The sequence below is a fragment of the Sphaerodactylus townsendi genome, linkage group LG08 (assembly GCF_021028975.2).
Source record: "Sphaerodactylus townsendi isolate TG3544 linkage group LG08, MPM_Stown_v2.3, whole genome shotgun sequence".
NCBI classification, from domain to species: Eukaryota; Metazoa; Chordata; class Lepidosauria; order Squamata; family Sphaerodactylidae; genus Sphaerodactylus; species Sphaerodactylus townsendi.
The window spans coordinates 48,545,225-48,559,578 of record NC_059432.1 but is presented as its reverse complement, the minus strand read 5'-3'; the positions used below and the strand labels follow the sequence as shown (position 1 = coordinate 48,559,578).

General features: G+C 39.6%; 1 protein-coding gene across 9 annotated transcripts in view; it reads right to left on the bottom strand.

Moving 5' to 3' along the window:
- Positions 1-14,354, bottom strand: part of ATE1 (arginyltransferase 1) — an 80,792-nt gene that overhangs the window by 47,197 nt on the left and 19,241 nt on the right. For all 9 annotated transcript variants that reach the window (XM_048505318.1, XM_048505324.1, XM_048505325.1 and 6 more), the window contains one exon: positions 3,131-3,163. In XM_048505318.1, coding sequence (XP_048361275.1) covers positions 3,131-3,163 — 33 coding nt within the window. The remainder of the gene's footprint in view (positions 1-3,130; positions 3,164-14,354) is intronic.

Here is a 14,354-nt window from a genome sequence, read left to right as displayed (position 1 = left end):
AGCTGAGGGAGGTTTGTGACTTTCTCGGCCATTCTGGACAGCCAGCATGGTGTAGTGGACTCCACTCTGGAGAACTGGGTTCGATTCCCCATTCCTTCACATGAAACCTGCTGGATCAGTTATAGTTGGTCAGTTATAGTTCTCTCAGAGCTCTCTCAGCCCATGCAGAGGCAGGCAGTGGCAAACCATTTCCAAATCATCTCTTGCCTTAAAAACTCTACAGAGTCTCCATAAGTCAGCAGTCACTGAACAGCACTTTCTACCACCACCTGGCTGTTCTGGGGCAGAATGTTGTAGCACTGCAACTCGGAGCAGCTTTGCCTTGATCAAGCATGTAGTACAGTATCTGAATGGAGTTAATCTAGCAGCCCAATCCAGAGCGGCTGGCAGCCGGGAAAGCCGCCACATCACTTCCAATGGGCTTCCCAGCAGTGCAGCAATGCAAAAAAAAAAAGGGGGGGGGGTGAAGCCTGGCCGCCAAAAAACTCCCACAGGAGAAAATGGGCCATAACATTTTAAATGTTGTGTTTGTTTCTTTAAATTGAGAGGTAAATTGTAGAAGGAAGGGGGGCTGAAAGGGGAATGACAGTTCAAGGTGATTGGTTGACACTGGAGAGAGACTGAGTTGAGTCTCTGTGCTGAACTGAGAGAGACTCAGATAATGTGTGTATAACTGGAGAGAGAGACAGCGGTCTGTGCTGGAGACTGACGGGGGGAGAAGTATGAAGTCAGGCTGTGTGTAAATATTGAGAGACTAGAATTGGAGTAAAACCCAAATAGGGTATCAGAGATGAAAAGGAGTGAGAAAGTGGACTACAATGCTTCCCTAAAAGTCACTGATCCCTACAAAAACCTAAGAGTCTTGACAGTGCTTTTTTTAGATGAAGGAATAAGTTGTTCTTTACATTTCCAGGCTGCATTGCCATGTCCATGAACATTTGTATTCTTTTTTAAGAATGGAGGGATAAAACTAAAGAATTCAATACAATCAGTGTAATGCTACCTTGCTATGTCCAAGGAAACTGCCTCTAGCAGTTTCTTAAAAATTCCAAAGAAAACCAGAACGTAGTCATATAAGATTTAATTTTGCTTTGAAATTATTTGTGGTGCAACTGGGGAGGCGGCTAAACATTTGATGCCTAGCACGTGGAGTTTGTTTTAATATGAAGAATTTCAAAAATCCTTTTGGCCTTGAATACATAACCCTTTTTATTTGGCTTTGTCTAATTGAAAACATGTGCAAGTAGTGCCACACAAAGTTCAAGATTCAAAACATCAATTAAAAAATCTCAGGGAAAAAAACTGGCATAAATCATAAACCAGGCAAATGTACATGAGCATCCATGTAGAGATACAAAGCAATGAACACCACGTGAATCTGCTGTGCAGCTAGACGAGGTGATAAACATTCTTCCTCTATTAAGTCTAATGATCCTGATTAGCCTTCAGCTTGCTGGAATGTAAAAGGGGCAAGGAGAGATTTAGCAGAAAAGCGACAAGACATTTCCGCACATGGCTTCATTCAAACGGCAACATATCAAATGACTGGTGCAATTTCTATAACCTGACAATTTCATTACATTCATGTGGTAGTTAACTCTTTAAGACCTACAACAAACAAAGTCTTCCTAGCCGTTAGAAATGAGGTAATTTGAAGCTCTGGCCTTTAAAATTATGCACTGATACCAGCATTTAGATTTTTTAAAAGCACAGAACAAAGCTAAAAACTTTATGTTTCTTTGAGTAACACTTCAATTGGTAAAAGATAAAAAGCCCTTCAAGATAAAATATTTTTTTCTACATTCCAGAGAAAATATTGTGTTTTGTTAAGTTGAAATCGATCTTTTGCAAAGTAGCTCATAAAACAGCAGAGATTTGTTCCCTTAACCATCCAAAAGTGACTCAAATAAGAGATTAACATATATTTTAAGTGCATAACAACAGTGAATCAAGACTGTATAATGGCAGGCTTCATCATATATTTGTTCATTAGCTGGGCCTTCTAAACACATTTAAACATCTGCCTTAGGGCTAAAGTCTCCAGTACATCAACTCTAAATAAAAGTTTCCTTGCCATGCCCAGGTATCCAAGAGAGAAAAATATATGAATGAATATAATATGTACCTACTTTTCTGTTGATACACCTAACTTCATGAGGGTCCCATGTGTTTCTAATATGCTCTGCCTTATGAACTGCTTCTACTATTGTGTATCACATTAAAAAGCAAAGGCAGTAGGGAGAGGAGAATAGACTATATTATGTAAGTCACCTATGCAACACAGCTTCTAAAAACAGCAGTTCTAGACAAGTGGAATCTAATCAATGGAATGTTTTATTCTAGCATACACTTAACAGCTTTTAAGCTGCCACAAAATGTTGGGGTTTTTTTCTTCAACTTGCAATCTTAACTGGATACATTTTGAAAATAAGCTAATCAATGAACCTGAGTTTATCTGATATTTTGGTTGACCCAAAAAACTAGGTAGTTAGTATATGACTAACCAAACTGTACTGATCAACACTGAAGTTGGGCTACCATATCTCATAGCTGTAATGGTGGATTCAACAACTGAAAACTATCCATGGACAATTATTCCAGTTTAAGCTCATTTATTTCACTGGGCTCCCACTAGAATAACTCTGCACAGGTTTGCACAGTAAGCCATTATATAATACATCAACTAATAAGAATCCATCTTCAGTCGAAGTCTAATTAAGTACATTCAAACTCATTGTGCCTATTGCATTTGCTGAATGGCAAATCTTGTAGATGTACTGCATACTGACTAATATTGAGGACTACTTTGCTAAATCTGTGTTACCTTCAACTCGTATTCACAAGTTATTGTATTCATTGCTTGCTTGTAACTGCTGAGTCCAAGCTGAATCTACCGTGCCTTTCAGTGTTTGCAAAGCTAAGGAAAAACTGCATGCATTATGCTTCAGAATGTATAAATGTAATTGTGTATAAAAACATTTAATGAATACCCCCCAAAATTCAACAAATTCCAACAAAAAGCAGACAGGTGCTGACTGAAACTGAACATTTAATTCTTTATATTGTTAGTACTGCAGACATAAAATATATTAAAACAACGTGAAAATTCAGGATTAAGACAATTTGATACCTCAAGAGGAGAATCACAGAGGAACCTTGTGAACTGTATTTGGAATATTTATTGGAAGTCCAGGCCCCCGAAGATGAGTGTTCAGCATTACATGAAACACAAACAAAAAAGCGACAACATGAATATATGAGTTTTTCTCCTTTAATTGAATAATCCCTACTACATTATACAATTTACAAGGCTTTCATTTATATTAATCTTTATTATCAACAATGGCAGTTCAACTGTGGATTATATTTACAAATCATACTGCATTTCCTTCTCTCCCGGCCCTGATCCCCACAAATAACAAAGCACAACAACTTCTATATGAATAACATTAAGCCTTAGTTTTTCTAAACTCACCTCTTAGAAATCTAGCTTGGTATTTTACTATACAAAAATAATTGCATATCTGATCTATAACCAAGCTCACTTTAGCACTGTTTACTGGACCAGGGCAGTCACAGGGATGTTGCTACAAGGATGCAAACTGGCCTGCAATAATTCTGGAGTTTGATATTTTAGGAATTTAAAACTGGAGAACAGTTTAATGTGAGATAGCTTTAGCAAGACAAACAAAACAAAATAAAACCTGAATGCGCCCAGAATAGAGATATATCATTTTATGGCAAGCACAGATTACAATTTTGATGTGTTTAGCTGTGTCCCACTGCAGCTGAAAATGAGTTTTGTGCTCCACTGTTTAACCCCGAAGCTATTAAAAGAAATATAGTTCAAAGCAACCTTTTTCATTATTTGCCACATTTATAGATCTCAAAATGTCATTTGACACTGTACCTCACGTCAAATTGTGGGCTAGTTTGTGGGGCTAAACTAGAAATGATCACCCTGTTGGACAAATGGCTCTATCTACCTATCTGTGCTCTTCATAAGAACACATTATTTAGAGTTAAATGTAATAGGAAGGGAATTTTGTGCTCATATCATCTTGACAAGGGATTGGTTTTTGCAAGTATCAGAAATTATCCAAGTTAAAAGACAGGTATACTGCATGAAGCCCACAAATACTTGCTTGTAAGGCTAAACCCTGGTTTGGATAGTTTCCTCTGCATATTTATTTATTTATTTATTTATTTATTTATACATACATACATACATACTTTCAACTTTTATACAGCCCCGTCCCCAGGGGGCTCCGGGCGGTGCACAACATACAATAAATACAGTCATACCACATACAATAAATACAGTGCATAGGGAACGAGTCCAGTTCTCCTGATCACAGCACACAGATGGTATAATCTAATACTAAGCAATCACTCCACACTTGCAACTCCATTCTGTCTCAAAAAGTGAAAGAATCACACAAATGGAACCTCTACGTTGAGCATTTGTGTGTTACAATATGTCATATACCATTCTCATATATCACACACAGTCCTGCTGATGGTCTGAACAAGGGTTCAATGACTCAGTTTTGCTTACGCTCAGAATAAGCATGATTTGTTCGAAGTGGAACACCAGATGAGGAGAGAAAGAAAGGAGATGCAAGAGTTCCTGAGCCTTCCCCTCAAAGATTGGTTCAAATTACCTGGAACATTCTCCTCAGTCTCCTACTTTTCTGAAGGTCTGCTCTCCCAGTACAGTGGTAGTATTCTGTGACTAACAGAATTGGGGGGGGGGGATGTCTCTAGCCACACAAACACTCTGTACAGAACTATGCTGACTATTACCCTGAAATTCACAGAGACACCACTCTCACCAACACGTAGCGAACCATGGGTGCCCTGCTATCCAACAGCAACCTGTTCCTTCTGCTGCAACCGCTACAGGGGGACTCAACAAATTCATGCAGACACTGTGATCACCAACACGTAGCGATTCACAGGGGCCCTGTCTAACACCGCACTTCTCAGCACGTAGGAACCTGTTCCTTCTGCTGAAACCGCTAAAGGGAGAACATGCTCCACTGCTGCACCACCTGCCTTCCAACACAGAACTCCTCAACACATAGGCTGTGCTGAAGCATCTGGCAGCTGCAGAATCAGCAGAACTAATGTCCCAGATGTCCAGAGTGCAGCAATCCATGGTCCAGTTCCAACCACAGCATAGCATGGTTGCGCCAGTAGTGGTGAGTCAGCAGACAGTACCACAAAATGAGCTGCCCCAAGTAATCAACAAGCAAAGTCAGTTAGCAAATGAACAGAATGAGGGGAGGAAAACCTTTACAAATCCAGTTGGGATGCCCAATTTCGACTATACAGTTTTTAGACAGGAGCAGAAGTCTCCTGAAGACACAGTTGTACCTGGAGTATCAGCTTCACAGTTATACTCTACTCCGCATCATCAGGCAACAAATCCCATTATGCAACCTGACATCCCAAATTTGTCAGATGTTTTGAAAGCTACCCTTTCCAGAAATCCTAGAAGAGATTTAGCGGACAGAGGCATTCAGAAGTTTTCTGATAAGCCAGAAGACTACTTACTTTGGAAAATTACATTCCAAAGAGCTCTCAAAGACCTGAAACTAGATGCCGAGGAAGAGCTAACCTTGCTTATAGCTTGGTTGGGAACAACATCGTCAGCGCAAATAAGAAGAGTCTATGCAGCACATGTAAGAAACCCTCACATGGCTTTAGAACGAGAATGGAGTAGATTAGACGAAAGATATGGAGCATCTTCAGAAATAGAAGATTCACTTCTACAAAGGCTTAAAACCTTTCCCAAACTTGCAATGAAAGATTGCAAGAAACTGTGGGATTTGACAGATCTGCTTTCAGAGATGGAGTCTGCGAAAGAAAACCCCGAGCTGCCAGGACTTGCATGTTTGGATCAGCATTTGACTCAAAGAGAAGTTATCGACAAGTTGCCCTTCCCCCTGAAAGAGCAATGGGGTAAAGAAGTTTTTAATTACAAAGAGAACCATCAGCAAAGGTATCCACCATATCCATATCTTGTAAGATTTATATCAAGAATGGCTAAAGAAAGAAATGATCCTCAAACAGGATTCCCTTCTTTGTACCAAGGTGTTAGAGAAGAGAAGAAGTCGTTCCAAGAGTTTAAAGGTAAACCTCAAGTTATGGTTAGGAAGACAGGGACAAATACAAACTCAGTCAAACAATTCTCAAGTAAGCCATTGGAAATTATGTGTCCAGTTCATAAAAAATTGCACAACCTCAATGACTGCAAAGAATTCAGAGAAATGCCATATGAAGAGCGTCTGTCCTACATAAAGCAACAGAAACTGTGTTTTAAATGTTGCTCTTTCAAGAACCATATGGCCAACGAATGCAAAAGAAAGGTAAAGTGCCAAGAATGCTCCAGTGAACAGCATTGTTCAGCATTACATCGCACAAAACCACTTCAGTTACCAAAGAAAGAGACCAAAGAGGCAGAAAATATCCCGGAGAAACCATCACAACCAAAGGAGGACAGAACGGCAACAGCGACATGCACTACCATGCGCGATGGAACAAAAAAGATACCGCACTTGCCATCCGGGATTTGTCTCGCAGATGTTTACTCAAAAGCTTCACCGCATCAAGCCCAACGTATGTATGTGGTATTAGACGACAAAGCGATACGTCATTAGCCACTCCAGAGTTTTTTGAGATGTTCAACATACGCTCAGAAGAGATAGAATATGTCATGACCACATGTAGTGGAAATCAAATCATGACAGGAAGAACAGCACCAGGATTTGTTCTGCAATCAACTGATGGGACAGAGCAATTTAAACTACCTACTCTCCTTGAATGTCAACATATTCCTAAAGACGAAAGACAAATCCCAACAAGAAGCATCGCCACGCATCACAAGCACCTGGAGTCCATAGCAGACAAGATACCAGAGCTTGACCCAAATGCTAAGATTCTGCTGCTTATCGGCACAGATTGTCCAGAGGTGTTCGTAGTCAAAGAGCAAGTAAAAGGTCCCCCAGGAATGCCATTTGCTCAGAGGTTAGGGCTGGGGTGGACCATTCTAGGCCCAGTTTGTTTGAACCACAAAAGAATACCTGAACATGCACACACCTTCTGCATGGGGTTTATGCCAAATGGACGACCCACGCAGATGTTGGACTGCCCAAATCACATCACAGATCCAGAAGATGAGCTCATAGTAAACAGTTGGCACTTCGAGAGGTGTTCCAGACATGTCACAGAATCGAATGTTGTTCTGGACAAGTTCGAGAAAATAACAGGTCAACACAAACAGGAAGTAAAAATGAAAATATCCTCTCTCAGAAACACACAAGAATTTCTAAAGGCTGCAAATGGCTTTTCAATCCACCACATGCGTCCCATATGGGAGGAGCATGGGAGAGAATGATAGGGATAATAAAAAGACTCCTGGATGCTATGCTTTTGAATGTTAGCAATCTCACACATGAAGTCTTAGTTACATTGATGGCAGAAGTAGTCTTTATAGTCAATAGTCGGTCTTTAACACCAATTTCATCGGACCCAGAAAATCCAAGCATTTTAACATCAGCAACTTTGTTAACTTTTAAAACTCCAGAGTGGACCGATATAACTATAGCCTCAGATTTAAAAGGAGTACACTACAAACAATGGCAACAGGTGCAGTCTTTGGCTAATGCATTCTGGAAGAGATGGAAGAGAAAATATTTGCCATTGTTACAAAAAAGAAGCAAATGGGAAGAACCCCAACCAGATCTTCAAGTAGGAGATGTGGTCTTGATGAAGAAAAAAGAATCTCCACGGAGGTTCTGGCCATTGGACATTGTGGTAGAAGTAGTTCCAGGAGGGGACCACAAAGTGTGTAAGGTTAAAATAAAGACAACTAAAGCAACAGGTGAAGAAGAGACTTTGCTGAAATTGATAAGCCACAGTTCAGCTTTCCAGGAGCAAGGCAGAGTTGGCTGCCTTCCTTTACATGATGCGGCAGCTCAACTCAACAAACATACTCTAGAAATAACTCTGAAAGCTTCAGACCCCACAGTGTGGCAACAGACAAACATGAAAGGAGAGACTCCTCTCTTTGTAGCAGTGGATAAATGTCTTGTGGAAAAAGTCCATTTTCTGCTACTTAATGACTTTAACTATGATTTTAAGAATGAAGATGGAGATTCTTCTTTATTCAGAGTTCCTGAACGTTGAACTTCAGTGAACCACAAGCAGTTTGAATTCTGCAATCAAGATTGTTAGAAGTTTACAGTTAGCATAGTTGATATTATGTATTAGGGATAGATAGTTATTAAGAGTAGCACAGTAAGAATAGTTAAGTATAGTTAATGGAAGTTGATAAAGGTAAAACTTCCAGAGGAAGTTTTAGGCAGGAGTGTCATGCCCCCACAGAGCCTTTGTTTATTTCCCCTTTAGTTTCCCCACAGTTAGTATGGGTTTAGCTATGTTTGTACAGTATTCAGTGGGAGGGAACCGAATTTAGTTCTGTCCCTTTAAGAAGCCCTAGGGCTGGTGTTCTATGGCAGTTATTACCCAGCAACCCGTCTGGTTTTGGCAGTTAGGTGCCAACGGAAGCTGGGTGACAGCAACAAGTTAGACAGTCCAAGATGTTATAGACTCTCAGTATTTAAGTTAAACAGTCAAAGATTTTATAGATTCACAGTATAGATGTTATAGTCTCACAGTGTTTACAATAAATTCCAGACTCCAGAAAGTTTCTGCAACAAAGTAACCTTTATTTAGTTAGACCCAGGGTCTGTCAACATTGTTACAATTAAAGCTTTAAGTATTGAACTGTTAACTGAATCAGTGAGTCTTACATTCTGCTTTGGCCGGGTGCAGGGCACCTAAATAACCACCTGGGGAGCAGAACACACCCTGCTAGTGCTGGAATAAACAGCATAAGTCTTTTGTTCCAAACTCTGAAATTAAGATTTAAGAAATCTAATTTTTTAGGTGAACAAGCGCTTATTTAAAAAACACATAGATGAAATCAAACAACTAGAAAAGACTGAATTAACATTTTAAAACCATTGAACACACACTAAAAATTGGAAATACATGTTTACTGCAAGGAAAGTGCTGCTCCTTTATTATTACAAACTATAGGTCTCTGAGGAGACTGCAAGTACATTTTGTAAATAAATTCATATACAGGGTAGGAACCTTGCATTTGCCTCATTTATCACCCTCAGACTATGTCCAGAAGTCTTGATTAATAAAAAAAAATCTAAAATCAGCTTGATCAAAAATGTATGTATGCACTGAACTGTTCACAAGACTAAGATGCATCACAAGGTAACCTGAAATTATTCAAGTTGGGATAAAAACACATCATATTTGTTCCTGAGTATATATGTGACTTGGCTTGCATTCAACTGATTACTGGTGCAAACATACTTTTGCACTCCTTCCTCTTCCTGCCCTGTGGTTCCATGCTATAAGCCTACTAATATAATCACAATTAACATTTAAGCCAGATATCAAACTCAGTTTCTAACCTTTGCATGAAGGCAAACACTTGGAGTTTCCAAATAAATTGGGTCCAATTCCTGGTTTAACAGTGTACTGTGTATGGTTACACTGGGGCAGACAAAACCCCAGACTATATTTAACACTAACCAAGAAAAGCAGGAAAATGGAAATTTGTATAGGAGGAGAGGAGAGCACTTCCAATTACCATGGTGAGGACTGGCAACTGAGTACAGTGACATCTGAGCCAGACATTTTGCTATTTTAAATGGTGCTGTTTTAAACCGTATATACTAGTGTATAAGTCGACCCCGCATGTAAGTCGAGGCACCTAATTTTACAACAAAAAACTGGGAAAACTTATTGACTTGCATATGTCGAGGGTGGGAAATGCAGCAGCTACTGGTAAATTTCAAAAATAAAAAGATACCAATAAAATTACATTAATTGAGGCATCAGTCAGTTAAATGTTTTTGAATATTTATTTCAAAGAAAAACAGTAAACTAGCTCTGTAAGGCCTGATTCTCCCTTTAAATCCACTCAGAAGGGGGGGGGGGCGTAATTTAAAGGGAGACTCTGGGGGAAATTTTAGGGTGCCTGTCAGGGGCGGAATGTTTATGTTAGCAGTGCCAACATTTCAGAGTATCTTTAGGAGACCCTCCTGATGATACCGCCCAGGTTTGGTGAAGTTTGATTCAGGGGGTCCAAAGTTATGGACTCTCAAAAGAGTAGCCCCATCTACTGTTAGCTTCCATTGGAAACAATGGGGGATGGGAGCACCCACTTTGGAGATCCATAACTTTGGATTCCCTGAACCAAACATTACCAAACCTGGCTGGTATCAAGAGATTATCATGATGATAGCATCCAGGTTTAGTGAAGTTTGGTTCAAGGGGTCCAAAGTTATGGACCCTCAAAATGTAGCCCCATCTACTATTAGCTCCCATTGGAAACAATGGGGGATGGGGCAACCCCTTTGGGAGTCCATAACTTTGGACCCCCTGAACCAAACTTCACCAAACCTGGCTGGTATCATCAGGAGTGTCACCTGATGATACCCTGAAATTTTGGTGCCGCTAGCCCAGGGGTCTGCAACCCGTGGCTCCGGAGCTGCATGCGGCTCTTTCGTCCTTGTACTGCAGCTCTGTGTGGCTGAGGGTGGGGGGCGACCGAGGGGAGCCTTTCTTCCCCTCGGCCCTCGCAGGCGGCTCCGGGCCTCATCCCTGCCTTTCTTCTTCCTCCTCCTCTCTCTCTCTCTGGAGAGCCAAAGGCTTCAGATCCGGAGGGGAGGGGGATACCCACAAGTCCCACTGCAGCCTCAACAAGGAGAAAAACAACAAACCGGGAGCGCTTCTACTGCCGTCTCCCTCACATCGCCCCTGCAAAACAGCTCCGGCCTCCGCCGAGGAGCCCACGGGCCACAGAGGTGGAGAAGCTCTTCCTCGGGGCTACGTTACCTTTGTTCCGTGGCTGTCGCTCACCCCCCCCCCCAGGTCCTCCCTGACGGCAGGTTATTTTAAACGTCAAAAAGTATTTGCGGCTTCAAGTGTTTTCTTTTCCGTGGAAAACTGGTCCAAATGGCTCTTTGGGTGTTAAAGATTGCCGACCCCTGCGCTAGCCTAAAACCTGCACCCCCTGGTGGCCGACAAAATAAAAACCCTAAAATATTTTTTAAAATACACCTCACTCACGTATAAGTTGAGGGGGGCTTTTTCAGCACCAAAAAATGTGCTTAAAATTTCGACTTATATGCGAGTATATACGGTAGGTATGCCCCCACACTTTAAAACACTGATCTGCACCAAAGTCTTTACAAGTTTATAGTGCAACCTTAAGCAGAGTTATATCCACAGGCGTCACTGCGGTTAAAACAGTATAGCTCTACTTAGGATTATACTATTAGTGGCCTAAATGAAGTAACTTAAAAATATGTCTGTGTGGATGGTCGGATAGGGGATGTTTAATTCCCTGGGATGGTTTGTTGTTATCCAGTTTCAGCCAGTATGGAAGACTTTATGTTTCTTGAAATCAACACAAGCATTATTCACTTTATTGAAGACTGTCGGCAGGAAGGAGAATATAAAATCCGAGGCAGCTCAAAAAATCCCATAAAATGTAATCGATACCACTATTCAATTATCAATTGTTTTATCATTCATGTTAAAATTACAACAAAATCTCAAAACAGCAACAATAACTAAAATAACAAATCATCGTGAACAGTCACTATACATTGCAGCAATATTACATCCAAATAGTATACACCTTCTAGCTCTCAGCGAAAGGTGAAAAAATCACTGATCTACAACTCAGTTCCATCAAAGGAAAGCAATACAGTAAAGTGCATTTTGGTCTTCAACAATGAAATTTTTTTTTAAAATTCCTAAGGCCATGTAACTTCATTTTTTTTGTTCCTACCTCAGTGTATGTGTAACGAAAAGCAAGATCTGATCAACCTACAAAAGGACAAGTCCTTTGACAATCAAAAAGCACACTTCTGTAAGCCTTAGCCATTACCAAGGACAACGTAACAGTGATGTCTACAGTCAGTCCTTCCAGTCATTCACAGCCAAGGTGTTCCAGAACCAGAGTAAATGGTAGCTTTACAACTGAAGGATGGGAAAATTGCATGTTTCATTATTTTAATTATATGTTTAAATTCTGAAAGGAATATGCAGTTTCCAAAGATCGAATTAGATGTAGGAAGAAGACTGAAGGGGAGATTGCCTGCTACCTGCATTGCTTTGCTTTTAACAAGATCTGGTAATTCTATAAAACTGAAGTTACAGCAAAAAAGCAAAACAAACACCTTTAACCAGAGGAAGAACATACTAATTTTGACATCTGACAAACCAAATTTTGTCCTCTCATTCATCAGTGAACATCAAAAACTACTGTCAAATATTTGCTCATATTTAAAACACTATTGCACGACATTTTACAAAAACAAATTTTAAAACATTTCAAATTATAACTTTCTTATACTAAACTTTTGCTTAGAAAACAAATGAAATTAACAATTTTTCCCCCCTAGGATCAGTTTCTTTCCTTTGACTTCTATGTAGGAAGGTACATTAAACTTGAGCTGCCACAAGTTTCAAAGACGCAGGACTCCATCAAGGTTGCTTTCCACAGCCTCAACAATACTGTATTTATGTGTTCTGCCTGGTTCAATTGTGGCTGCTACCTCATAATACTCCAGTCAACACCAAGAAAAGACTGGGAAAAAAGTTGAAGCTGATTTTAAATACCAAACATGAAGTCCATAGTGACAATTCTTACCACCATATCAAAGAATATTTATCAGAAATTATAAAATTCAAATACCAAATCAATATTCATTTTGATCAATAATGTGCACAACTGCTAAAGGCCATGAATGCACATTCTTCTAAACTTATAATGTAATCCTAAGAAGAGGAACACCATTCTAAGGTTCTATGGACTGCATGGGTTTAACTGTTAGAGATTGCACTGTTGTCCCAAATTTCAAAATTATTCCAGCTGAACATTTATACACAACTGCTAACAAACCAGACAAAGTAATTTTCCTGATGCGATAAGACATTCGTTGGTTCCATGTTCTGAGCTTATTGAGCTCTGTACTATAAAACTTCCACTAAATAATGTACCCATACCATACCATTTTACATATTTGGGCCCAACTTGAATTATTAAACAAGCTCAGTAATTGTACATATATACAGCTTTGTATCCATGTTTCAATCTGCAAGAGTGCCTTTGGAACTGAAGTGCCAGGTTAGAAAATACTAGCAACTGAACCAACTCAATTGCTATTGAACTAAGAATCACAGCATGTTAATATCTGCTGCCAAAAACAGAACAAAAGACATCCCATTCCTTTCTTGTTCTATAGTTCCAAGTATCAACATCTTACAAATCCCATTCAATGTGGATTAAAAGGTTAACTCTGCTCAATTCTCCCATATACACAAACACACACTCTCTCAATACCTTTCCCAATGGGATTTTAGGAGTATATTTATGATGTTTTTAGTGTGTTTTCAATGGTAAACATAGACTTGAATCCCTGCAGGGTGGTAACATGAGACTGGCAAAGAAAAAAGCAGGGAAAGGTTTAAGCAACCTCAATAGTCCTCGGCTGAAAACTGGCCCTTCCTGAATTTTGTTTGCCAAAAACAACTGCTCTGGTTTAAATCCATATATTTGCATCCAACATTTGGAAGTTAGCTCCGTTCTGTACTAAAACACCCAATGGAATAGGTGAGTTTTACCTTGGAAATTTACAAGTTAAAACATTTGATTATTAGCCTTTCCTGAAACCAAATCCCAGCTCATTGTGGTGGCATAATCTGATGTGGGATTGCCAATTTTTCTTCCACAGAATTTGGAGAACATATTGAGGAATCCTGTGTACTTCATCCATTTTTAGGAGTGGTTGGGGGAAAATCTTTAGAATGTTTTATGGTTTTAGGATTGGGTTTTCAACGGATTTTATTATTGTGTTTAGAAAGGACCTTATTATGGGTTTTATTGTAACACACATACCCTGAGACTGTTGTACAGAGCAGGGAATAAATTCAAATGAAATAAAAATATATGACCTCTGGAAAAAGTTGTGTTTTATTGTTTCCTATGTTTATTCCTTGATAATCAGAAGAGACAACATCATATAAACAGTCAATGCTGCAATAGTTCAATTTATATATGGTCAAAAAACAGGTTGAGTATCTAAGCAGCCTCAGATTTCATGCCCCTTTATCCTCCCCACGCAATAACCTTCTTGAAGCAAACGACTATCTGTGCAACCACCCGATCTTTCAGAACTTTAGAGAACACAAATATTGAAGGTAAAGGACGAAGCAAAGATTCAGAAATGTTGAGTGCTACTTGAAGAACA